The following is a 25,841-nucleotide window of genomic DNA, read 5'->3' as shown; positions in this document are numbered from 1 at the left end:
AATCAACCTAAACAACATCCAACACTTGAAAAAAGAACCCTAATGAAAAATTCCAATCAGTCCTTGCCCAAAACCCAGAGTCACTCCCCAAACCCAGATATTTGGCTTTGCCTGCTTCAAATCAAGCAACCCACCTGCCTTCCTGCAAGTGGTTCCGTCTCCAGCCAGTAGAAATGGTTTAAAATGTCATATTCTAGTTGGGACTCTTTCCACATTTTTATATATATGGACATCTCATGTACGTTCTCTCACAGGAGGGTGGGTTCATGTAACCTAGAACAGCCTCTGTCACTTTAATGTTTATTCTCAGAATACTGCTATTTATGACACCGCTTGTGAGAGTTCTGTGATTCAGTTATCAGCAACTGAATTAATTTCCTTAAGGTCAGTTGTCTTGTGTATATATTAGGGTTTGAATAATATTCAAAGGGAACTGACAAAGGAATTTTCAGCATTTTTGGTTTTGTACATCCTCAGAATCCAGCACTATGATTTTTTTGTTTTAATCTCCATGAGAGAATTTTTGCTTTCCTAGCAATTAGTATCTCAGTAGTTTTACAGTGGGGGGAAACAAATGTTTACTAACACTTTTTCTAGTTTGTTAATTCCTGCTGTCCTTTCTCAAAAAACATTGTCGAGAACTTAAGACAGATTTGTAAATGTATTTTTATTATGTTGCAACAATCAAAATATATATGTTTTACTGATTTCCCCCCCCTCCCCCCAAATATTAAATGAAAAGGTACTCAATTTTTTCCCCACATCGTGTTCTTGAATGCTTTGGAATCTGTGAGGACCTTGACATAAAGAAACTGAAGCAAATGCACAATTAGAGACTGAGAGGTGTTATAGTGCTGCACTTACATTGCAAATGAAGTCAGATGTCTCTCTCCATTTAATCAAATAGAGCCTCACCAGTCTCTGTTTTGTATTAGAAACAATAAACAAATATACACAGAAAGTATCACCAACGGTAAATCAGTTATTTAAATACAACTGTATCCAACATAGCAGCTAAACACTGGACAATGTTTGAGGTCATCAGCACATCCACATGCTCTTCTAAATGACGTTTAGGGTCCTGAAATACAAAGGATATCATGAGAGGGATGACTGAAACATGTCTCTGAAAGATTTCATTTACTTCAAGTCTATTTAAGATGTCTGTGAGTTAATGAACACAGGCCAGTAATGCTTGTAAATCTTCCATTCTAGGAAGATCTAGCAAATGACTGAATTTCCACAAACAAAATTTTATTAATTTGTACTAACAATTAAGTTGAGGATAGGTTTAGGAAGTAAATTTCTATCCAGCATATCAAGAGTAACCATGGGCAGCTGTGAGTTAGTTTTAAGGACAATACACAACGTGTAAATTTTACTATACATCTCACTAAGACCAATGTTTTAATCTTAGTTCTGGTATGTTGCAATTTGTTTTCAGATCTTTGCAAATGTGTGTTCTAATCCTGTGAAGATTCAGGCATCATTTAACACAGTCTTTGAATAGTTGCATTGACTGCAAGAAAATGAGTGTATCTATACCCACAGAAACATGAAACATGAACAATGCCCTGTCAAATGCTCATAGGAATTGGATGTTAAGCCTGAGCAGTTTTCTGAAAATACATATTTTTACACACTATTACTCAACTGATGTAGGCATTTGTGGGCATCTGCATGCAACAATAAGATTATTTCTGGTTGAAAATCATACACATGCACTTCTTCAGTTTCACCACTGATATGAAATAATTAACCTCCAAATACTGCAAAAATATCAGGCATGCCTCAAAAAGATGTCTAAACTTTATTATAGTATTATTGTAGTAATTCTTGTGTGTAAAGAAATTAAAATATGGAAGACAATAATGCATGGGAATTGTAACTTCTTTAAAGATGGAATTATGTCAAAATGTAATGAACCCATCTAAATTTATATAGAAGAGTGCTACTGAATCTGTGTATGCTGCCCTCCTTAAATAACTCCTTTTCAAAGATCAGACAGTTGTCCAACATTCTTTTGGTTCCTAACAAATTATACACCTAGTAACATAATATCCCTATAGTGTGAGTGGCTGCTTGTTTACAAAGCTTTTAATCTAAGTTGCATAAAAAATTCCACTTGACAATTACTTCACTGAACCATTTTTTTAATTTAAACGAAACTTAAACATTTTATCAGGAAAAAAATTCTTTTCTTTTTGAAGAACTGCTCCAAAATAGAGTTTTTTTCACGTATGCGTAACAACTAGTGAAGCTCAAGTTCTGTTTGAGATGACATCATAACCCTTAAAATACAACCCTTCTTACATATTTTATGTGTATATATTTATGTATGTGTAGGTGTGCATAAACTCCATTGTTCTGAATGCTACAGAAATACATGAGTGACTGAACAATAGTGCAGATGTGTTATGACATTGCTGCTAGAAGCTGACACATAAGAGCAATCCAGAATCTTTTAAATTCTTCTACTGCTACTAGCAATACAATAAGTACTGGTTCTTTAAGGACACACTAGGTATTTTAAAAGCTATTTCTTGCTTTCATTGCCCTTCTTGAACACAAGCTCTTACAAATTTCCTTTGCTCTCCCCTTGCTCAGAAGGGCACATTTTCTCAACCTTTATGTTGAAATCAAATGTAGAAATAGTTTTTTGTTGAGTCTTCAAAAAGACATTATATCCTAACATTGCAAAGGGATGGAATGAATTGAGTGGGTGTTTTCAGTTTCAGCTGTGGTCCTAAACAGTTTTCCTCGAACACCAATACAAAGGAACTCAGCCTACCTGCCAAGTGTGTCTGAGAGCTAAGCACTGACAGTGTGTTCATGAACTGAAGACAGGGGTCAGCTGGCTCTTTACACGGCAATGTAGATGATAATGTACAAACACACCACCCTCACCTCTGTTTTCATGATCACCATTTTTAAGTGTCTCCACAGTTTGGGTCTCTCTGACACAGACTTGGGTATCTTTATGTCTCTTAGTAGAAGTTAAAACAAATGAAGATGGAAAAGGGAAAACTACTAAATTTCAACACTGTTCCTCAGCTTGTAATAAAAACACATATAGAATACGGCTGCAGATATTCTGCCAATTACCTACAGTCAAAGACCTGTTCATTGCATGACCTCCAAGAAAAATAAATTTATTATTTGAAGCACTGAGAATATCATGCATGTAGAACTAAAATCACCTCCGCACATGTAAAGAATTATTATTTAGAATGAACGAGGCATATCATTCCACCTCACTCTAATTCATCACACCTCACCTGCTTGCCAACATTTTTTATTGCCAGCTGTTCAGGTGTCATCTTATCTTCTTCTTCAACAGCCTGTGAAAGAAACACAGAAAAGGTCAGTGTTTCAGATTTCATTTACTTTTCCCCCAAGCCACAGATTCTCAAAATACAATTCTGTTCCTTAAAAAAAAAAAAAAAAAAAAAGAAAAAGAAAAAAAAATCAAACAGCAACACATTTCAGAAAGTCAAAAGGAAAGGTACTTCAGGTTTTCAGCAGACGTGGTTTTAATTACTGAGTGTTAGTGCAAAAGATCAAGGCAAATACTTATGAATGGTTTTATTGTCACACATTTACCAAAATGTTAGTAAGCAAAATTCTTAAATGAGCAGTATCAATAGTTAAAGATAGTTGAAAGCAGTTAAAATAATAAAATAGAACCGAACCCCGCATTTCTATATGGTTTCAACTACTGGAGATTTGATCTCAATTTTTGTACTGTTTACAGTAATTTATTTTAATATATTTTGATACTGTTATGTTGCCTTCAAATACAGTGTCTTCATAAAGTTCATCCACTAACTTAACTAGTGAATGTGATACTGAATTTTGGTTGTAAGGACTTCTGAGGAGTTAAAAAAATAACACTTGTTAAGAAATACTGACATGATTACTACTCACAGAATGCTTGTTGATATCTAGTACTTGTAAGAAATATTTCTAAGTGTGTCAGTATTAAAACAGTACAAGCAGCTGTGATTCCTCTTACAACACCAATAACAAATTTCTTATCTAAACAGAACATTGAATTGGGCTCTGGGATGCATTCTAAATACTTATAACCTATCTACTAGACTGACACAGATAAATAACCTTTGCCACAGTGATCAAACTATCCTTGACTGAAGGATTGAAAAAATTGACTGCTCATTTTGATCTACAGAAATCTTATATTCTTGTCACTAAGTAAAAACAGAAAATCAATATGATTACTCACATTTCAAAGCAAAGCATGTAACTAAACACTTTGACAAAAGTTTAGGGCAAAAGTCTGGTGGCAGTGCCCAAGGAGCTAATCTGGCAACTTCCCACAGAAACCATACCTAGCTGATTAGTACAAACTACAGTCATTCTGAACAAAGCTTGTGGTAACCAATTTGTTCTGAAATTAGGTAACTAATTTCTTCACTTCATAAAAACAGCTACACTTATACTATCATTATGGGATATGAATACCTTGTTATAATTCTTAGCTAATTCTAACATCTCCTTCACTACTGTTTCATTGAGTTTGCAATGTTCACTGTAGTCCTGAAGTGTCAAACCTTCCATCCAACTCTTCTTATGCAAATTTAGCAGCATCTGCAAAACAAAACCTCTTTAGAGCACTCACCACAAAATACTTTCAGAATACTATGAAGATCTCTTTGACAGCCAACTGATTTATAGTAAGAAGAATATTAAAAAAAATAGATCTTAAAATATCAGTGTTTAAATAAAGGAAATACAATGATAAACTACTAGAGTGCTCTACCAGAATAGAAGATAGATTTGCATACTTTTAAAAGATCGAACTTCTTGAATCCTAAATATGAAAATGAGACATGAAAACATGGGTCACATTTACTTTGACAGGAATACATAGATTTGTTTTCTGTGATTTGTTACTTTTGCTGCAGGTTAAGAGTGCACAATTGCCTTGTAGCAGAGCTAAGATAAAAGTGAATACTTTAGCCGCCATATAGTTGAATAGCCGATGCTTCTGGCCTCTGACAAAGTTGAAAAATATTTTACTGCTTGGATTAAATTCATAAAGTAGTTACACAGGCTTCACTGATTATCTGATCTGTATGCAAGCAACTGACAGTAAAACAGACTTTGAAACTGACCAAAGCATGACTTGTATGTCTTTGCCTCATAAAGAATAAGCAAGCATAAAAACCATAGGATAAAATGTGCAGAGATTTGATGGTGATAAAGGCAGGCACTAATACATATATTTGAAAGGTTTTACTTGACACTTTCATGTCATCTTGAAAGAGCAAAGGAACAGCTACAATAGCAATTTCTTTATTTCCATGAATAAAGGAAGTGTATTTTGTGGATCTCCTGCACACTTGATGACTATAGGGAGGACCCCTTCAGCAAACAGTTTCAGCTTGTCTTCAATTTGTGAACATTTACTAGACATTTCTGAGAAGTGGTAATCCCTGTAATTGCTATCACCTGAATAAAAGTACCTGTTTCATCCTCTGTAGAGCTTCCAAAGCAACCTGGCTTTGGAACATGTGAACTGAGAAGAAAGTTTGTGTCATAATTTGTGTTAGCAAGATCTTAGCTGCTGACAGAAGGAGTCGTAGGCAAACTGCATATGGACAGTTTAGCTAGGCTATCTTGATTTTAAAATTAAGGTTTGGTGTGATGAGCTCCTAATCTAATACATGAAGCATGTACTTTTGTTACTACAGATGGAGATAACAGATCACCACCATCATGAGGGGGGTTTGAGATATGTATGAAGCTGCCTCATGAAAGATGTGAGAGAGAGTTGTTACCTCACAGATTAAAGTCTTTCTAACTTGCTCAAGATTATTCTCCTACTTGCAAAGGTAATATAACTCACTTTTATGAAGCCATTGATGAAAATACACACTTGGAACTTCAGACAAGACTGGATTTGGCCAATTGTTGCATTTGACTGGAAACAATAACCCTCTGGAAGCCTCATGGACATTTCCTGAGAGAGCTGGTTATGTTCAAACAGTTACTCATTTCAGTAACAGTGAGGTCTTGGAAGTCTGACACTGCACTAAAAATGGTTGTGCATTTCACACATTCTTTCCAACTCCTTAATTTGCACACTTATTCCTCCACTATTTGAAACTGGTTTTTTTTCTTATTATTTGTAACTCAGAAAGTCTGAATTCTGTAAAAAACTATTCTGATCATTTCATCATAAGCTTTGAGATCAATTTATAACCCTAACAAGGCCATGAAAATGCACAGACATATCAGAGAACATATACAGAGGATAGAATCTGGCTTTTCAAGAATTAACTTCTGTAGATGATACATAAGCTTTTTTTCTTCCTTTTTGTTTTCCTGGTTGAGACTCTCAAGCTAGATTTTGCATGTAACCTGAAGACATTTGACGCAAAAGTAGCAAAAAATGATTGTTGTCAGTAACTCCAAAATATTTCTTCTTGTAAATGCAGGACATCACTACTTCCTGATATTCAGTGACGTCCTGGGGAGTTGCAATCATACCAACTGGAAGTACCTTCTGTCAAAGTGATCACAGCAAGGAAAACCCCAACATCCCCTGGTTTGCATTCCATTTTGGAAAACACAGTTAAAAATTCTCCTAGCTTCAGGAATTCCAGCCTGTGAAAACTGAAGGCAGCTAGTATGCCTTTCAGCTTCATCACTGAAAACTTGAAACTTTGTACAAACTTAGGTACAGAGAACAGAATGACAGCTTTCAATGAGGTGGACAAAAATGTTGTCAAACTATAGAATGTGGTTTTGGAAAGTTTTATCTCAATGACTGTTCATTCAAGCGCTTTCTGGAAGAGAAGCCACCTATTCCAGGAGAGTTTAAACAATTACTGAAAGTAACAGCCATTGAAATCAAAATACTGCCACAACATTTTGTATAATGCTTGTGGTACTCTGAATTAAAGCTGAAAAAATTACCTTCTGTTCTAGTTCATTCTTCCTGTAGTTGATGGTGATGGAATAGTAATGTCTGTTTAGTCCATGGATTAGTGCCTGCAAAATTTAGGGGAGAAACTGGATTAAAATCACCCACTGCTGAAATGAAGAAATATCAGAAGGAGAAAGCTCATTTCAATATAAACACCCTTAAAGATGACTCAAATAAAGGGAAAAACACCAAGAAAAAAAAGCAGAAATTACAAGGAGATATGAAGTAAATATACCTGGTTCTATTTCTCTTTTTGTGTTCATTAACTGACAGTTATGTTTTCTATTTCTAAACCACAGATTTTTTTTTTCACACAGTAGCAACTATAATAAGAAAAAATGGTAACTGCCTTCAAACATTTGACCGATACATATGCACAAACATATTTCTCTCAAATCCTTCCTCTCTCAATAAATTTGGTTATCATTCCTATTAAAATATTCTGTTACAAACAAAAGACTATTTGTTATCTATTTATTTATAACCACTGTCAACATCCCCAAGTTCATTCTCCAGGGTACAACATGAAGAGGAATTAACTGAAGCAAGCAAAAACCTCAGTTAGACAATGTGTATCAAATTAACCTTGGATATTGAGACTAATTTTATTTTTTAACTGTAAATGAAGGAAAAAACTCCCACCTTTTTCACTACAAGTATGCCCTCTGCAAATACAATCTGATCAACTGAGATTAGTTTTAATGGTAGCTGTATGCACGTATTTTCTGTTTTGCTCACTTGCATTAGATATTTCCTTTTACATTTATGACTTAAGGGTGAATTGTATTAATATTTGGGGAGGTAAAATTCTATGATCAATCTTCATCACAACTAATAGAGTCTACTTTCAAACAGAATTTCACATATAAAGTTTACATTTATGAACAAGATAGAATAAATCATACATAAATATGCTGAATTAGTGATAAATTTTCTGTTTCAAGCATTCCATCTATTTAAATTTAATATATATTTACAGCTACACAAAATGAATGTGTATTTGCATCCTGTGCAACTTAATATTTCAGCATTACAAAATTATCTCTATGAAAGCTGAAAATGTTTTCATACATACATTTTAAATAGATTTCTATTGCAAACACATATACAAGGATAAAAAACTACTTGAAAAGTTACGAGAATTAGCACTTACATAAAACCATTACTTGTGCAACTTATTTTAATTAAGCTTGTAAAATACAGATTTTATTATGAATAACAGAATTTATAGTTTTAACTATTAACTGTAAGTAATTTCCACTGCCATTTTCTTACCCCACTCAAACGACTGCATATGAGGTTTTGGTGTTTGTGCATAAACTCATGTGTTGATATTTAGGAAGTTTCCTCAAGTTCTTAAAGTTTGACAAACAGGTTTGCCTTCTCCCACTATCCTCTCCCTTTCCTCCCCCCTTCCAGAAACTACCCTTTAAAAGAGTGGGCAAATGTAAAAGGTAAACAACTGTAAAAAAGGCTGTTGATAAGGGAACTCAAGAAAAAAAACACAGAAAAAGGGAGTGAAGCTAAGGCATGTACTACTCTATTATTCTTCTTCCTGAGATTTTAAGTAAGGTCTTCTAAGTAATTCCTGCTTCTAGCCCAGCTGAAATCAGTATTTAGTTTGCTTCTGTCCTCAACTGAGTCAGATTTTATTCAAGGCTTAAAATAAAAGTAAAACAACACTGCAAGAGCTCCTGCAGCTTTAGGAACAGAGTACCATTTAAAATTATGATTTTTATCATAACAGTGACATTTGCAACAGCTCATTGCCAGCTTGCAAAAAATCAACACAAACAAAAACTATCCATTTTAATAACAGAAACCCAAAATCCCATGGCCAAAATATGCCACGCTGTAGTGACAGTGATCTTAAAATAATGAAGCTGAACAATACTGCAGGGGTTTCCGAGGGAAAGCATTACACAGGGTCTAGAAAAGCCCAGTTAGAAAAGCCCTGAAACATGCAAGCATGGGCTTGCTTACATCCAATCAAGAGTATTAGCTGCTTATTTCATACTCATTATTGTCTGCAGTTTTGACCAATTCAAAAATCAAAAGTAAAACACAGCCTGAAGCACATAATCTTTAATTTTAAGATGCCTTTTTGCCAGCATTTTTATTAACAGCAAAGAGTTCCAATGTAGTAGTAAAAAAAAAACCAAACCAACTTATCTTTCACCAGATAAGCGTATGGTGGTCTAGGACCTCTCAAAGAATAGCTCTCTCAGAGCACAAATTCAGCCATTATTTCAGTTCTGCTCTGACTAGTGGATGGTCTTTTTCTTGGATGTTTACCTAGCAAGATATTACTTTTATTGTTCAAGTAATGGAAGCAAAAGCAGGAACTGGGCTTCATGGTTTCGAGGACACATGCCTTCAGAATCCATAGTAAGGGGGAAGAGTTTTTAAAGGAAAAAACAGTGAGGCAGAAGAAGGACAGAGATAAAAGCATTAATCACTCCAGAGGATACTTATTTCAGGATAGAAGGTATTTCTCAAAATAAAGGCTTACTTCAGTGATCACCAAAACTTTTGTCTTTTTAGTGAAAGTCAACTTCAGAAATCAAACTTTGAATATTTAGGTTTCACAAATGAGTATTCAAAAGAAACATTACAGCAGAAGCCAATCAGACATCCATTTTATCCATTGAATATCCTCCTCCACCATTTTTTCAGCAAATTACTGCATTACATAAAAATCAGGGATTAATTATTTAAGACACAAGGTTTAATCTAGATTACATAATAAGTAATAACCTCTAGAAACTTACAGTAAAAAGAAAAGAGAGAACCTTTTCCATAATTTATTTGTGAGTAACTTAACTTGAAGAAAGATGAGATGTTGATAAGCAGCAGTTTTTCAGCAGGACTGAAAACAGCACTTGTCTTGCATCACATGTTATGTCATCTATTGTCACTTTAAAAAGTTTGCATTTCCATAAATTTATACTTCAATCTTTGCTGTACACATTAAATACATGCATTCACACTTGGGTAGGTAATTTAGGGCTCAATTTTAAACCCCTCACATACACATGTCCATTGATGAATCACATCCATTATAAATGCATGTGGAAAAATGCAACAGAGTGAATAATAAATAATTTGTAACCTACTGTTTTAAGTACCTTTCCCAAAAATTGATAAATAAATCTTGCAATTTACAGGACTAGCAGCACTAGGTTTACCTGGATAGATGGCTTGTTTAGGTGACCCAGATTTGAAGTTGTTTGTCGTGGTTCATGTCCTAAGACCATCATATTAGCATTGATCAATCTGAAGGCATCAATAACAACCTGTAAAAACAAGATGTCAAGTCAATTCTTTTTAGAAAATGCAACTAATAGAGCCAAGCAACAGTGGACAAGGCACAATCATCTCTCATCTGTTTTTGGCCTTTATCCAGAAAATCATTTAATTATAATATTAATAAAAAAGAACCTCCTGCTGGCTATGTGATCAGCACACTACACTGCCTTGCATTGTAAGGTGACACCAATTATTACCTTTTCCATGGAACTGTAAGTTTAATATACATTATATCACCATATAATATTGAATTTTATGTGCACTTACTCTAAGCCTCAAAACTATACATATGTTTGTCACCTAAATCTTATCCAATCAAAATGAATGACAGAGAGAGACTAAAACTGAAAGTGAGCACAAGCTAAGGGACCAAGTCTAAAGCCCAGTCCTGTCACATCAATTATACTACCACAATACTTGAAATGACAACAAAATTATAGCCAGCAAGGAACTTGCCCCATGTATTCCCTTCTAGTCAGATGCTTTTTGCTTCTTGTGACTACGAAAGGGTCTATAAACTGTCTGATGGATTAAAAAGTCCTTGTCAGTGTCATGCTCAGGAGTAAAAAATAGAGTAAAAGAAAACCAAGGTCATTTATGATTTAAAGGTACACGGTAGGCAGTATTCAGTGCTATCTGATTGCAAATAATGTAAACCCATCACTGATTCTTACTCTGCCCTGTGCTAAATTTGTCTATAAAAATTTTTGCAAAGAGAAATTCATGGTCCCATGCAATAAAACCCCCACTCCTGTCCAAAACCTATAGGAGCTGAGACAGACCTAAGAACCTACCAACAATACACTCACACCCACTCTTACTGTGTGCTGACCAGCACAGGTTTGTAACTGCAAGAATAATTCTTGTTTAGGTTCCAGTCTTTTAACTGGACCAGTGCAGGTACAGCCTTGCACATCCACTAAAACAGTGCCAGGCAGACTTTGCAGGCATCTTGTCCGCATATCTTTAGAGAGTTATTAACTTAAATCTCCTTTTAACAGCTTTTCTATAATAATTTTTATTCTTTTCTTCTCTGTACTATGAGTTGGACAACAGAAGCATTTACATGGCTGGTTTGATATTTTGAGGAATTAGACTTCGACCTTGTTTATGCTGAACAAACAAGAAATCAACCACTGTCACAGAAATCTGCAGAGAAAGTGACACAGTCTCCCACCTTTTTCCAGTATTTTCCTCTCCATTTACACAAATATTAATAACTAAATATTGTGTAGTTTTTAGGACTAGAAGAAAAAACATCGAAGTCCTTCATGTGGAAATGAAATTAATTGGCAAGTATTTATAACAAAAAAAAATCAGGTGTAAACAGAAAAAACCCACAAACTTATCACCAGTTGTGATTTACTTTTGAGACCCAAGTGAGACAGTGGTGTTGACTGAGTGCCACTAAGGGCTCTTGCTTGGTCTCTCAGCTGCTGGCCAGATCCACCTGCATATGCCATGTTTTCAAACTGATTGCAGAAATCCTTCCAAAAAGATCTTCTTTATTAACAATGTTCAGTTGTGACCCAATTAAAGTGAGTTACCAGTGATTTTTTTTCTTGACAACAAAAAAACCACAATTCAGATTTAGAATGCAGCAGAAGTATGCTATCTGATGCCAATGCTACAGAAAAAGGAATTACATTTAGAATAATTCTCAAAAATATTTAAAACAGTCATTATATATCTATACATTTCTTCTCATAACATAAGAAGTAATTGGGTTTTTTTCATTTTTTACAATTTTTCTCTATCTTAGAACACTTGTGACAAGCTTTTGTATGTATCTTCGTATTCCATTTTAACCAGATGCTCTCATATATCAACATCTGGAAATGCCCAACCATAACAAACAGTATAAATTAAAAGTCAAGCAAAGCAAGATAAAAAAAAAACCAAAAAAGCACACCAGCAGTTCTCCAGAGACTAGCTAGATAATGGAAAAAAACCTAGGCAAGCAAAAATTTACCCTGAGGAGCAAGAAACATGAACTTGGAAGTATACCAGAATGAGAAGGAGTTGCTTTGTAGCTTACTAACAGCCCCGCTTCTAGACCTGAATTTAACTGAGAACTTTACTAGACAATGTTGAGCTTATCCAGAAAGAATGGCATTGTCCAGCATAGATTTGTTTTGCCACTTGAGCCATGTAAAATAAAAATATTATTAAACTTTTTTACAAGAAAATTCAAGATTTTGGTTAGAGTTCTCAGATTAGTTAAATTTCACATTAAAATATAAGTACAAGTTCCTGAATTAGTTATGAGTGATACTGAATATTGCTCAAACATCTTGATTTTGACTAATTCTGAATTAACTCTCATTATGTTTTGGGTACAAGCAGCATGGGAATACACTGCACTCTTTATTTCCCTTCCTGAAGGAATGACATGCAAGTATTTCCTAAGTAGAACAAATATAAATCTAACAGAAAGCAGTATGAAAATCTGAAATCACAAATACCAAATATTATGCTTTTAAAAGGGACAAAATTACAATTCCTACAATCTCAGAGGGGTACAAAAAGTAGATGTGCAAATGCTATTTTTCATCTTAGTGGCACTCTGATGACCAATAGTAACTAAATACTTTAACTACACTAAGATTAAAGGAATTTGCTGCTATCACTATAGCAACCATCTTAAAGAAACTAACATGCTCAGCAACCTGGAGGCTAAATTTAGACCTAATACACAATAAAAACATAAATACCACAATAAATTCTACATATTCATTTCCATGAAATGTAGTTGCTTTTTTCATAGTGAGCATAAATCAGTCCTGCCTTTAGAGGATTACATAAAAATAAATAGACTCATTAATGTCCAGTGTACTAATGAGCAATGGGTGAAGTAGGTGTTAATTATGCCACAGTAAGATCCAAGAAAAAAGCCCCAGTGAGCACTTGGAGGTGTGTACAAGTTGAAGTCTCCCCTCTAGGTTTGTGTATTTCGAAGTACAGAATGATGCAGACTGATGACAGAAACATGGTCACCCCCTATTCTATGATGGAAACTTTAGACACAGTATTTTGAACAAAGAGCTTCTAAGGATTAATTAAACCCAGCACAAACCACCACTCTGTTGCTTACATTTTTGTTGCAAAATGTCAGTATTTCCCAACCAAAAAATTTAAGCTTTCATTGTACTTAAATTACCTATATAATACAGCATGTATTCTTCTAGTAAAAATTTGTTTCCAAGCTTCATGCTAAATTCCTTTCCTAAAAAGACATTAAAAAGTTAACCAGAAGTCTATGCTATTGGGATGCTTTCCAGAAATTTGAAGGTAATTTTTTTTAAATGCACTTCCAGAGTGCAACTCTTTCACCACTCTGACCATTTAATTTTTCCTTGTGTAAGTGTCTCCAGACTTTTCAGAGGTCATTTCAACAGCAGACAGCTTATAACAAAACCATTAGCAGTTTGGCTAGCTTAAGGAAACCTCTTACTTTCCTTTTTTGTTTATTATCACTGCATGAATCTGCAGCATATGAGAGTTTATAATTTCTCAGGCTTGTTAAATTCATGTTAAAGGTCTGTTTTCTTGTTGAATAAATTTTGTTCATATAATGCTGCCTATTTCATATACTGAGTCTTTAATAGCACCTTTGGTCTATGCGCAACTCACAGATCAAAACAGAGGACTAAAATAGGGGTTGATGATGCTATTTACATGTGTGATTCCTGCTGTCTTCTTGTTAGTAGCTTTAATATAATAGAAGACCTTGTCTGTTTTGTAATTAACACATCTTTACTGGAGAGATATTTGGAAGTGATTGCTGTGAATATACTGGTTAGTAAAATAAACACAATCACACACCACTTTCTGTTATCAGACAAATTTGTGAATTGTACACATTATACTCCAGATCAACAAACTGTGATATAACAGCCAAGTAGAAGACACATTTATATAACCCTTTATTTTTCTGAAAATATGTATTCAATCTGACCTTGCAAATATAATTAGCTTGTGGGATGTGTGGATTTCAGTACCATGGATGCTTTACTAATTGCAGTTCTTGGAAATAGATACTAAATATTTGGAAGCTGCCAATACAAAATAAAAACTGCATCTTTTTGTACATCTGTCTTAGTTTCAAAATGCATAATAATCTAAAAAACAATAACTATACAGCATTTTTTTTGGCATTTGCCCGGGGTCAACAGCCCACACTAGAGTCCATAGAATCTATTTTTAGGAAGAAAATATACAGTTATGTCCTGTGTAAATTTCAGGACAGCTATAATTAATATGATTAAAATTTACTCACAACATAAGATGAGCACTGGACACCTCAATTGATAGCTAGACAAAAATCTGGCCTCTTATAATTTCCACAGTTATTAAAAATAATGGCTTGATGAAAATTTAGAGTATTTAGTAGCCAGATTTTTTTTAGCTTCTCCTGAAAGTGTGAATGCTGTCACTCTTTAGTTTCTTACTATCAGATACTGATAATACTTGAATATTATCAGTTACTCTAAAACAGTTGTCATAACTTTGTGGGGCATTTAAAAAAAAAAGATTAATTGAGGAGTACTTTACACACGATTCTTAAATCCCTCCAATATTAAATATCCAAACAATACTGAATGAAATAGCTTTGTTTTTCAAGTCCTACTATATTTTAGTGGTAAACTTCAGTTAGGCATAAGTCAGCCTTTATTGTTTAAATTAAAAAAAAAATCTAATATCAATATTTTTCCAGTGAAGAATCTATGGCATATGGTGACTATCTTTAAAAATGCATTGTATCCTTGGAATTCAAATAGTGATGTATTGTTTATGCCATATGTTTATGAACAAACATACCAGTGCTTAAAGACAACTGCAAAGGATGTAGTGTGGTTCTGCCAGGTGTGGAAAAAGAAGTAATGTCCCATCTAAAATCTCTTTTATCACCTGCAACTGACCTGTTATCAACTGCTTAGTTTGTTTCTAGATTCTTTAAAAATGAAATGGAACATGTGACCAGAGAAGTGCAGCTCAGGTTTATGACCATTTCGTTATTTATGCTGCCATGCACTGTTAGACAACTACAAGTGAAGAACATCTTCTGTCCCCTGCAAGCCCACAACATAAAAAATTCAAAGAAATCGTACTTTTTATGCCATTTCCAATGAAAAGCACTAAGAACTGAAACTGACTCATGCCAAATGCATATCACTGAATTGCTGTGATTGTGAGTTTGAAGTTTGCAACATGGAAATTATTTATAAAATGTCAATTTTAGCTCTGGAAAACATATTCCTAGGAGTATGTGCATTTTCCTTCTCTATCCTTGGAGAATTATTTACTTGTGGTCAAATCTGCAGTACAACTTCAATATCCATACTGGAAGGGGAAGAGAACTACAGCATAATACATTTATCTTGACAAGTGAGGGCACGCATCCATAACTCCCATGTAGCTGAGCCACAAGTTTTAAAGCTATATGCTTTAATGAAGATAAATGGACTATTCTACATCCACCACAGCAAAAGGAAATTAAACATTTAATACTTTTCAATTAAGTCTTAGAACTTTCTGTTTTAGGGAAGGGCATGAACTCAAGTAACCTATGTAAATGGTTTAATAGGTAAACATACATGACTTAATTAAATCAGAAATCCAAAGGACATTACAGAACAAATTTTGGAACACTAGGATTGATACTAACAATCTCAGCACTCCATTAGAAAAACAGGAGATAAAATATGCAAAATATGTGAATCTGGATATGCATCACTACTCTAGAAAATGTAAGAAAACAGTGGTGCACTGGCAGTAATAACACTATGTAGTTTATGCCTAGGTTTACACAGCCTGAACTGAAAACGCCAAGTGGCCCACACTGTGATGCAGACACAATTCATCTCCCACAAATATGATTCTCCAAGCAAAGGAACATCAATCTTTACTGAATCAACAGTGATCAAACCCAGCACAAACATATAACCTCCTTACTCTCCAAACCAGGCTCCTATGGAAACTCAGCTCTTGGCTAGAGCAAACCACAATGTTTCTGTCCAGTCAATGGGAAGAAATAGCACATTACTGTGAGAGTGCCTAAATATACTACACACTGTGCATAATGTCCAGAAAGGTACTCTTGATACATCAATCAAAATTACATACTGCAAAGTTAGGTTATCCATTTTAGAATTCTTCCATTTACAATAGGAAAGTATTAGCAAATCCAGTTCTAACAATGGAAGTTGTTCCAGGTATAAAAGATTCTGACAAAATTGTAGGTATCATGTTTTAAAACACATTTTCCTCTACATGCTATCTGCATAATGGTTCACAATTAATAGACATGTCCCCAAAGTAGTGACAATACAGTCAATTCACTGTTTTGTTTAGTTGCTTTTAATTACTAATTCAACTGTGTTATTTATTTTTAACTGTATCCTGAAGACTGTTGAATTCATTTGTGTCTAGGGAAGACTAAGTCAAACTAAAGATCAAGACAAGTGCATGAAGTGGGGAGGAGGAGTTAGGTATATTAAAATAAAGTCTTGTTAGGTGGCTCCAATATGCTTACACTTCTCACAAACTTTATTCTTAATGAGATATTTTAAATTTCAGGCATTACACTAGTGTCTCCACACATCTTGTTTCAAGGATTGCTCTTTTGCTGCCTTCTTAAAAAACAAAGCCTCTTTAAATCCTGTGGTTAATTCAAACAAAGAAAGGAAAAAGACAAGTTCAAAGGAAAAAGAACAGCACTTTGATAAAAAAGTGGAGTTTTAAAGCCATGCAATGTTTCAAAAAACTGGTGTAAAACATGTTCAGCTGAAGAAAATCTTGTAGCTAGATGGTAATTCCAATATTCAGGAAATTAATTGTTAAATTGCTGTCTGCTACTGGTTTCAGTATTTTAGACTAACAAGTAATTACCAAATTATGAAACCATTCACACACACACTTGTCTTGATAAACTGGGAAGATTTGCAGCACAAGAACAGAAGTCACCAATCTGAAACAGTGAATACACAGGCAATTTAATCTAAACTGGAACATAAAAGTAGCAAGAGATCAAAACTACTTGGAAATCACCATTTTTATGGTCAGCATGCAGCAGAATGACCATCTATTACTCCGAAGAGAAATAAACCTGAAACCAGGTATTAAGAGACCTGTAATGCTCATACACATCACTAATTATGCACAGGTTGCCACTTAGATTTACAAGTACCAATGGACAAAAAAGGGGAGAGATTGCTGAAATAAGTCCTCCAGCTCTCCTCAGGGTTTTCCTTTGTATAAAGAGGATAAAACAAGCATGTATCTTTCTCTCCCTCCAGCACGATAAGAGTAACTTTTTTCATACTTCAAAAATTAGTAAAATAACAAATTATAAAGTTCAGCACATTTTTTACTCCTTTTTGAATAAAATTCTAAAGATCTCATAAGCTGAACAAAAGAAAGCAATTTTCAACTACCAATAAAAAGAAACTGCCTGCACAAAATGGTTTCAGAGTACAGCCCACATTCTGTCTCTTTGAAGTAAAAAACCTTCCACTTCCTCAAGAGGTTGCTTGGACCACAGGACAAGGTTCTTCAATGATGAATGTGGCAGGAGACAGTAGTAATAAACTGAAAAGAGCAGCTGCTGACCATATGCATACAAAGGGAAAAAACCAACTGCAAGAAAAATAAAATATTGGAACAGGAATTGGCATGAGGCTGTTGAATCTCAAGACCCAAGTGGACAAAACACTAAGAGAGCTGATCTGAACTCAACGTTGAAACTGTGCTCATCACGAATTTGGGCTAGATGATCTATAGAGATCAACTAGAATTACTTTGATTTACCAGGCTACCCATATGTACATATTTATTTTCTTTTACCATCTGAATGAATTTAAGATAAGGATAAAGTACCACAGCAAAATCCTCTTATGAATGTGGCAGGATCTGGTTTTAAGCACAAGATTAAGATGCATAGCATTTTTGTTTCTATCTGCCTGAGGTGACCGAAACAGAATTTATAAAAAAGTTATTGGAAAGACAACTATTTTCCTCAGCAAACAATTAAAAAAGGAGTTTTGCCATAAAACAACAGATCTTCCTACAAATATTACATATAGTGCCTTGCTGAAAAAAAATATGGTTTAACAGAAATGAAAGTTTGCTGTATGAGTAGGAGATTTTGCTACCAACCCTGCTAAACACCACAAGTGCCAACAAGTTTCTCAGATGTACAAAATGGACTTCTGACAATCCTTATGAAGCAATTATTAATCAAGGGAAAACAGTTAACTCTCTCAGAAGAACAACACATTTTAAATGGTGGCTTTGTTATAATAAAGATCCAAAGTTTTAAACAGGTCAAAAAAGAAAACACCACTTTTTTTTTAATATTAATTTAACAATACAGTGCGTGCAATGCAGTAAGTTAATGCTTTTGGAGTTAAAGCTACTATGTTACACTGGGTTTAGTATAGTTATATTTTCCTTAAGAGGTGATGAACAGCTGCTAAGTTAAGGTCTAAAAAATCACATTTATTTTTAACATTTGGCAAAGGTTTATGGTTCTCTGTACAGACATTTCAAAGTGTATGTTGGAAATAAATATGAAATGTCAATATTTAGCTTTATTCCAGATCTTTAATGAAATTACTGCTTCTGTGAAATATATATTACTTCTAAATATGTATTACAGCTTCCATTGCACAGATTGGAAAACTGTAGGGGATAAAAGAAAAGTTTATTAATAAGTATAAAATGAAACAACAGATAGCCAGGTTGCCCCACTGGCCATATTTCAGCATGCTTACTGTGACTTCATTCAAAGAAATCAAGCTAAAATAAAAGTCAAAACAATGCTTTTCCTTTCTGGGTTCTGAGACCACTGACCTTCAGTTAAAACTCACTGCACTGTTGCGAGTTTATTTTACAGACAACTAGAGCACTATTAGCCTAAATATTGCAAAATAGGGTGCACAGATATGAAAAAACCCTAATTTGTATGCTAGAATATGTATGTAAGCAATTTGGAATTACTTGTCCTTCATGTGTCCTACTACATTTATGCAAAAATATCCCAGACCTAAAATGGTCATTAAAGCAGTTGGCATTTAATCCACAGATCTATATGAGGGGGTTTATTTTTATATAAGGATTTTATATGACTTTTTATTTTTGCTCATTGGCTTTAAGACATAAAATGACTGGTTTGTTTTTTTTTAACTGATGAGAATTACAGGTATATTTATTTTTAAACTGCAATCATACATCCCTGTGCTACGTAGAAAATGTGTATGGAGACAAGGCAGTTAACAAAGAAGTTAACAAGTTTTCATTTTCTACAGTAACAGGGCAAACTGCTTTTTAATGTTTTAGCTAGTCAGGGTGAACCTGAGATTCCTCATCAGAATTCACTGCAACTTCCTGACACATGAAAATAACCTCTGCCCCAGTTATTCTTCACTAGCACAGCCATGACTGCTTCACTGACCATAAACTATGGCAATTTATATGGGCATGGACCTGCCCTGAGGCAGCTTTAAAATTAGCTAATGTGCTATTTTGGGCTTTGCTTTTAAATACATCTAATCTCAGACAAAACATGCCATATTAAAATCTTCTATGCCACATGTTCACTATATTTTTTTGCCAGACAGTGCTGCTAGTACAAGGTATAATGAGTAATGATCTCAGACTCACGTAGCTAAAGCTCACCAGTATAATGGTTACTACACCAGCAAAATTACCTCTGCAAGTGGCTCTTCATGCTGGCAAATGCAGATACTTTCCTGAAATAGGCTGAGCTCGGGCTCTGTAGCACACAAAGAGGCTCTGGGTGCCATGATAAGCTACCCAGGCACATGAAGCACTGGAACCTCACCTGAGAAACCCCCCTTGAACAATAACATATCTGCTCTTCTCTCAGTTCATTGACAATCCAAACACTTTTCAGTGTAAGTGATCTTGCCAACCAGGATCATAAAACTTGAACACATTCCACATCTTCCAAATCAAGAAGTTAATTACAAGTGGTATTCATAATTTAGGAGATTCTTTTTATTTCTAAGCTTTAAAGGATGCACTTGCCAGAAACATGACAGATGTAAATTTTTTTTAACATGAAACCTGAGAACGTAATTTAATCTGACTGTAGCAGCTAAAAATGTGTATGAAAAACAAACATTACAAGACTTCCAGTAATCTCAAGTACTGGCAGCAATGCCATAAGAGCAGCTGTAACTGAGAAATGCTTAGATGGACAAAAATTTATTCACATTCAAAATAAATATGCCAAAGATTACTTTATTGAAGATCTCAAAGATCTCAAATCTAGACAACTATGTCAAACAACAGTGGCAATAAAATTATTATAAAAAGAAGCACTTAGTGAGCAAGTGTGCAGTGTAACTTAATAGGAGGCTTTTCTTCTCAACGGATTTAATAGCTAGTGAGGTCTAAATTAATTACTAGTAATAGTCTTGACATTATTTTTTGACAAAACAAAAAGAATCCTATTTCAACATTCTATTGGAGTGGGAAAATAAAAGTTCTAGGAAAAATAAGTTAGGAATAATTAAGTGTTCTACTGCAACTTACCCCCCCCGCCCCCCAGACTACCTGTATTTTCTTCTACTCTTCAAGCAATTTAAAAAGGAACAAAATTTCTACACATGTCTAATATCTTCCAAACAACCAGAAGTTAACAATTTTTCAATTGCCTGTTACATAAACGTATTTGCTATAAAATTCAGAATTAAAAAAAAATAAACAAAACAACCAAAACAGCAACTGTAGCTTCAGAACATTCTGCTATGAAATTAAGTGAACTCACAGTGTTTGGTATCTTTAATAAGATCTGCCTCACAGGAAATATGATAGTACAGTTTTATAGAAGATGAACACTTTTGAAATATTTATAAATTTACATGAATATCATTCATATATACCATGACGCATTTCAATAATTATTCTACAGTACAATGGGAGTGCATGCTCAAACAAAACACCTCAGCAGTATTTTAAAGCAGTAAACCACCTAGCCAATTTCTGTACGTTCTGTAGTTTTTCTAATCCACTCTCCCTGTGGTTGAGCAAAATCGAATTGCCTCTCACATTTGCAGACAGCTCTGTGAAGGTGATAATAGAGCTGCTCCCTGCTGTCATGAGGCAGGAAATAGGAAAATGGCATATGGGGCTAGAAAGAAATAAAAAGAGAACTAAACAAGAACAAAAGAGATTTCAACAAAGGACAACTATAACCCAATATGCTTTGCAAGTTAAAATCTCTTTTCATAATAATTTAATGTACTTAATCATTCATCTGCACGCTTCTGAAAAATTCAAATGCTTGATATCAACTTCTCTATAAAGTTTTATTGCCCAAAACATTTGGAATAGAAGTTTTAATAAAAATCATCATATGCAATGCCTGCAAATCAATGCATTCTTAGTACCCGTGTTAAGGGGCTGAACCTATTCCAATCTGTTAGTAATTGATCTCAGAATTTGTAGCTAAAATTTAATATATAAAACAATGTATATTTGGATTATTAGTTGTAAACCTGTTGAGTGACACCTGAACAGCAAAATATTAAGAGAGGATTATGATTGTTTATGCGTACTGACAATATCAAAGACTTCCAGCCTGTTTAAGGAGTACTTATCTAAGCTGCAGAACAAACTGGAAGTGATCTTTTTATTTACAATGAAATTTTTGTTTTAATTTTTTTTTCGCTACGGGCCTCCAAAAATCAAGTACTTACATATATTTGCAGTGCTTCTGTATTAAATCTTACTGAAGTACCTTAAAAATAAAAAGCAAGCCTACTATACCTTTCCTTTTACACTCTGAATGGGATCCACCACCACAGCAACAGCTCTTTCTGATAAGGCTTCAAAGCTCTGCTGAGTATTGATATCTACACCAGACAACCAACAGCCAAAGCCAGGATGACTATGATACCAACCAACTACCATCTCAGGTCTGAAACAAAGAGGACATTGAGATTTTTAAAAACATAAACACTTATCACAAGAAGAAACAGGAACATATCAGGGCATAAATTATGATGAGCTGTGAAAAAACCACCATTAGTAATATTTAAATTACTCACCATAGTATGGTGAAAACATGGACATGAATAAATGAGACAAAAGAGGGCTATCATTAATGATACACATTAGCAGTGGTAGATCATGCTTTCAGTTTTTCACCCTGTTACCACACCTTCCCTGAACCAGTTTTTACCCTTTCAGCACTTGAGTAAATATCTACTCTTTAACTCCTTGGCATCGAAGGTTGAATTTTCACGGCAGAAAGTCCATTTCAGACATGGACAACGGGAACCAACGGTGGGAAAGGATTAAATATCAATTAAACCAGCAGTAGAACTAGGAACTCAGTCAAAAAGCAATTTGCACTGTTCTGTTCAGCTGCTGAGCCTTTTGCTAACATTAATTTTGAAGTTTTTCCCACAGTAAAAGAATTTGAGCAAGCAGACGACAACTGTTGAGAGGTAGGAGTGAAATAAAAATTTGCTTACATACTAGGATCTTTTGCAAAATTATTTTCCTTTTCTTTTAATTAAAATTGTTCATGAGTAAGCTATAACTTCAAAAATTTAAAAAATTTTATTTCAAGGGTTACATCAAAAAATCAATCTTTTAAGCAGGTGTTGTGTAGTAATTGCCAATGCTAAACTGAGCAGCATTCTAATCTTTCTGGGTGATAATCAAAACTGTAGATTTAACAGGAGTGACAATCTCCTGACAATTGAAATGCATGAGGGGGACTGTATTACATGCTATGCTACTCACCTAATTTTTGGGGCAATTACTTATTTTTAAACATTATTAATAGCCCTTAGATCGCAAGTTTTGCAGAAAGCCAGCCGTTTCTTCTAAAAACCGTGCAGAGAGTACTTGTGGCTGTCAGCCCTCTTTACAGTGCCTTACCTTCCCGTCTGTTTCAGCATATCCAACATTTTTGCTTGAAATACAGGATCAACTGCCTCCACACTGACACCCTGATTTAAAAATCAGACAAAAACCATAGGACTGTACGTGAAGCATTATTATTAAAAGACAGACAAAAATCATAGTAGCTGTACATGAAGCAGTATTATCTTTTAACTTGCAACTTCACACAAACAAAAATATTCATAAGCATCTGTTTAAAAAGACAACCTGAATACTTTAGTACTACATGACAGAACACCCTTAAACGCAAAATATAATTTTTAGAAATGTATTGCAATGTGATTTTTTAAATGCTGAAAGAATATTTTGAATTGCTATTTAAGTAATCTTCACTATAAGTAAACATGATTAAATAGGTGTAGGAAATCACTTTTTTCTCCTCTGTTTAGTCTGCAAATGGTGGCCTGTTGTTTGTCCCAAGTTCAGCTCTACACGTTTTATTCAAGATAAATATCACATATTGACTTTTTGTAGATTTTTATATTATGCACATGAGTAAACTCAGGACAAAAGAATTTAAAAATTTCATGGAGTGCAGCTCTGAGTAACAAAGGAATTATCCCATGCCTGTTTCAAGCACATTTCATTCCAGTTACACGAAATAAAGCACCATAAATTCCAATTATGCCCCTTGATTCTTCACCTCTTTAATCTGTTCATAAAATGGATATTCTTACTCAAAATTTAAACACTTATTTTTTCATATCACGGAACTATCATTTAAGAGACATGCAACTAAGATCTGTCAAAGAGAGCAAGTTTGAAGTATATAGAACCATCACAATGTAACCTCTTACATTTTGAATATTTCTGCTGGCTCATACTACATGAGTTTTGAAAGTTATCAATTTATAAGTCTTATAAGTCATGTAATACACTATATTTATACATAAAAAAGGACACAATATCTGCATATATTGCTATACACACTTAAGTACTAGCCTTTGCTCAAAAAGAAGTTTTGACTGCATTTCTTTTTACTGAAATCCTTTAACCATTGGACTTGTTTGTATTATAATTCACAGCTTACACCTTCAGATTGCTTCAACGAGGTAAAGCACAAAAACCTTTTAAAATATATATTTACCTTAAGGAAAAAAACAAACAAGCAAATAAAATTATCAAGGTCTAGATGCAAAAAACTCACCGTTCCAGACTGTGGCATTGCAAAAACATCAATCACTCTCACAGTATAATCATCAACAAATTCCCCAAGCATCAGACCCATAACTTCCATAGGGACACCAGCACGACCATGCTTCAACATCTGGAATTAAGACCAAATGACACCATATGTTTAAACGAAGGTTCAAGTCTGATTTGAGGTAGTTTTTTCAGCCTTTGTTGATCTCTAGCTAATTTGCAACTTGTAGCACTTTTGGAAACTGTAACAAACTATAAAATAGTAAAAACAAACCCAACAAAAGAGAACTAATTAAAGTAAGCTTCTGAGGGTTCCAATCAGTATTAATTTATTTTTAAAATAAGTCTGGCCAGCACTTAGGCAACACAAGTCCATTAACTCTGGACTGCTGCCAGGTGCTCAAACTCCAGCATTATATCCAGACATGTATGTACACAGAACACTTACTTTCAGCAGTGCAAGGGAAGAGATATAAACCTGTTCCGCTGTATCGACCGCAGGAGCATCTGTTGGTGGCCCCTATAAAAAGAACAAACAATTATTGTTATCATCATTGTTATTCTGCAGTTTCTAAATATTTCCTTTTGTTTTGCATATTGCAAAACTTGTAGAAAAATGCATATGCAATTGACTTATTGAGTTAGATGTAGTTGCTACAAACAAAACAAAAAATTGCACACCCAATCTCCAAACCCTTGTTTACAGCACTTTCCGTCACTAACATTATTTCGTAATAGGTCACCCAGCCATCATCCTGTCATCCCCACCCCAAACAACACAGTCTAAAGAGCACCCTTACCAGAGCCAGTCAAATAGAAAGCAGGCAAGTGTTACACTGGATACAAACCTGTTACAAGGCATTCAGACTAAGAGACAGATAAGTTTCCATTAGTCAGCCTTGCAGCAATGCTAACCTTCGTCAGCTGTAAAATATGGCCAGTTCTCCAATTAACTATGTGTTTCTTACAGTGGTGTGAATGTAAATGCTGCTGGGCTAGCATGATTAACTGGCACCAACACAAACAGCAATTTCCCTTTGCTTCATCAGCTTTCAGCTAAAGAGGACTTGCAGATAAAGGCTATGGGAGTACTTTGCAAATACACTGGTACAGTGAGAGAAAAAACGGACCTCTGATCCCTAGGTGGAAAAGCTGTGAACAAAATACTTTGCTCTTTGCCTTATGAGTAGTTATTCAAAAATTAGCACAACTGTCCCAGGTGTGAATGATTGGTTGAAACAGGTTCTGTGTACTGTTGAAATTGAAAAACACAGGAGGCAGCAGTTTAAACGTCCCTTTCTTGAGGAACAAGAGAAATGTTGCTGTTATATACAGAATTCCACATGAGCGTCCCACATTACAGCCAATTAACAGCACATTCATTACTTTATTACCAAATTTCCACTGAAAAGACATAGCTTACTTCTGCATGAGGTGATGCAAACTTAGAGGGGCAACAAAGCAACTATGGGAAAAAAAAGATACTCCATTATCA

At 34.5% G+C, this 25,841-nt stretch overlaps 1 protein-coding gene across 1 annotated transcript in view; it reads right to left on the bottom strand.

Annotated features, from left to right (window-relative positions):
• Nucleotides 1-647: 647 nt before the first annotated feature.
• PSMD14 (proteasome 26S subunit, non-ATPase 14) overlaps nt 648-25,841 on the bottom strand; it is a 46,521-nt gene continuing 21,327 nt past the window's right edge. Inside the window, exons 5-13 of the mRNA XM_063161987.1 lie at nt 24,795-24,866; nt 24,351-24,470; nt 23,180-23,250; nt 22,058-22,208; nt 10,141-10,248; nt 6,943-7,017; nt 4,483-4,608; nt 3,279-3,341; nt 648-1,081 (exon numbers count right to left, since the gene is read on the bottom strand). Of these exons, the coding sequence (XP_063018057.1) occupies nt 983-1,081; nt 3,279-3,341; nt 4,483-4,608; nt 6,943-7,017; nt 10,141-10,248; nt 22,058-22,208; nt 23,180-23,250; nt 24,351-24,470; nt 24,795-24,866 (885 nt within the window). The 3' untranslated portion in view covers nt 648-982. The remainder of the gene's footprint in view (nt 1,082-3,278; nt 3,342-4,482; nt 4,609-6,942; nt 7,018-10,140; nt 10,249-22,057; nt 22,209-23,179; nt 23,251-24,350; nt 24,471-24,794; nt 24,867-25,841) is intronic.

Source organism: Melospiza melodia, chromosome 8, assembly GCF_035770615.1.
Source record: "Melospiza melodia melodia isolate bMelMel2 chromosome 8, bMelMel2.pri, whole genome shotgun sequence".
NCBI lineage: Eukaryota > Metazoa > Chordata > Aves > Passeriformes > Passerellidae > Melospiza > Melospiza melodia.
This window is presented reverse-complemented; position numbering and strand designations above follow the sequence as displayed.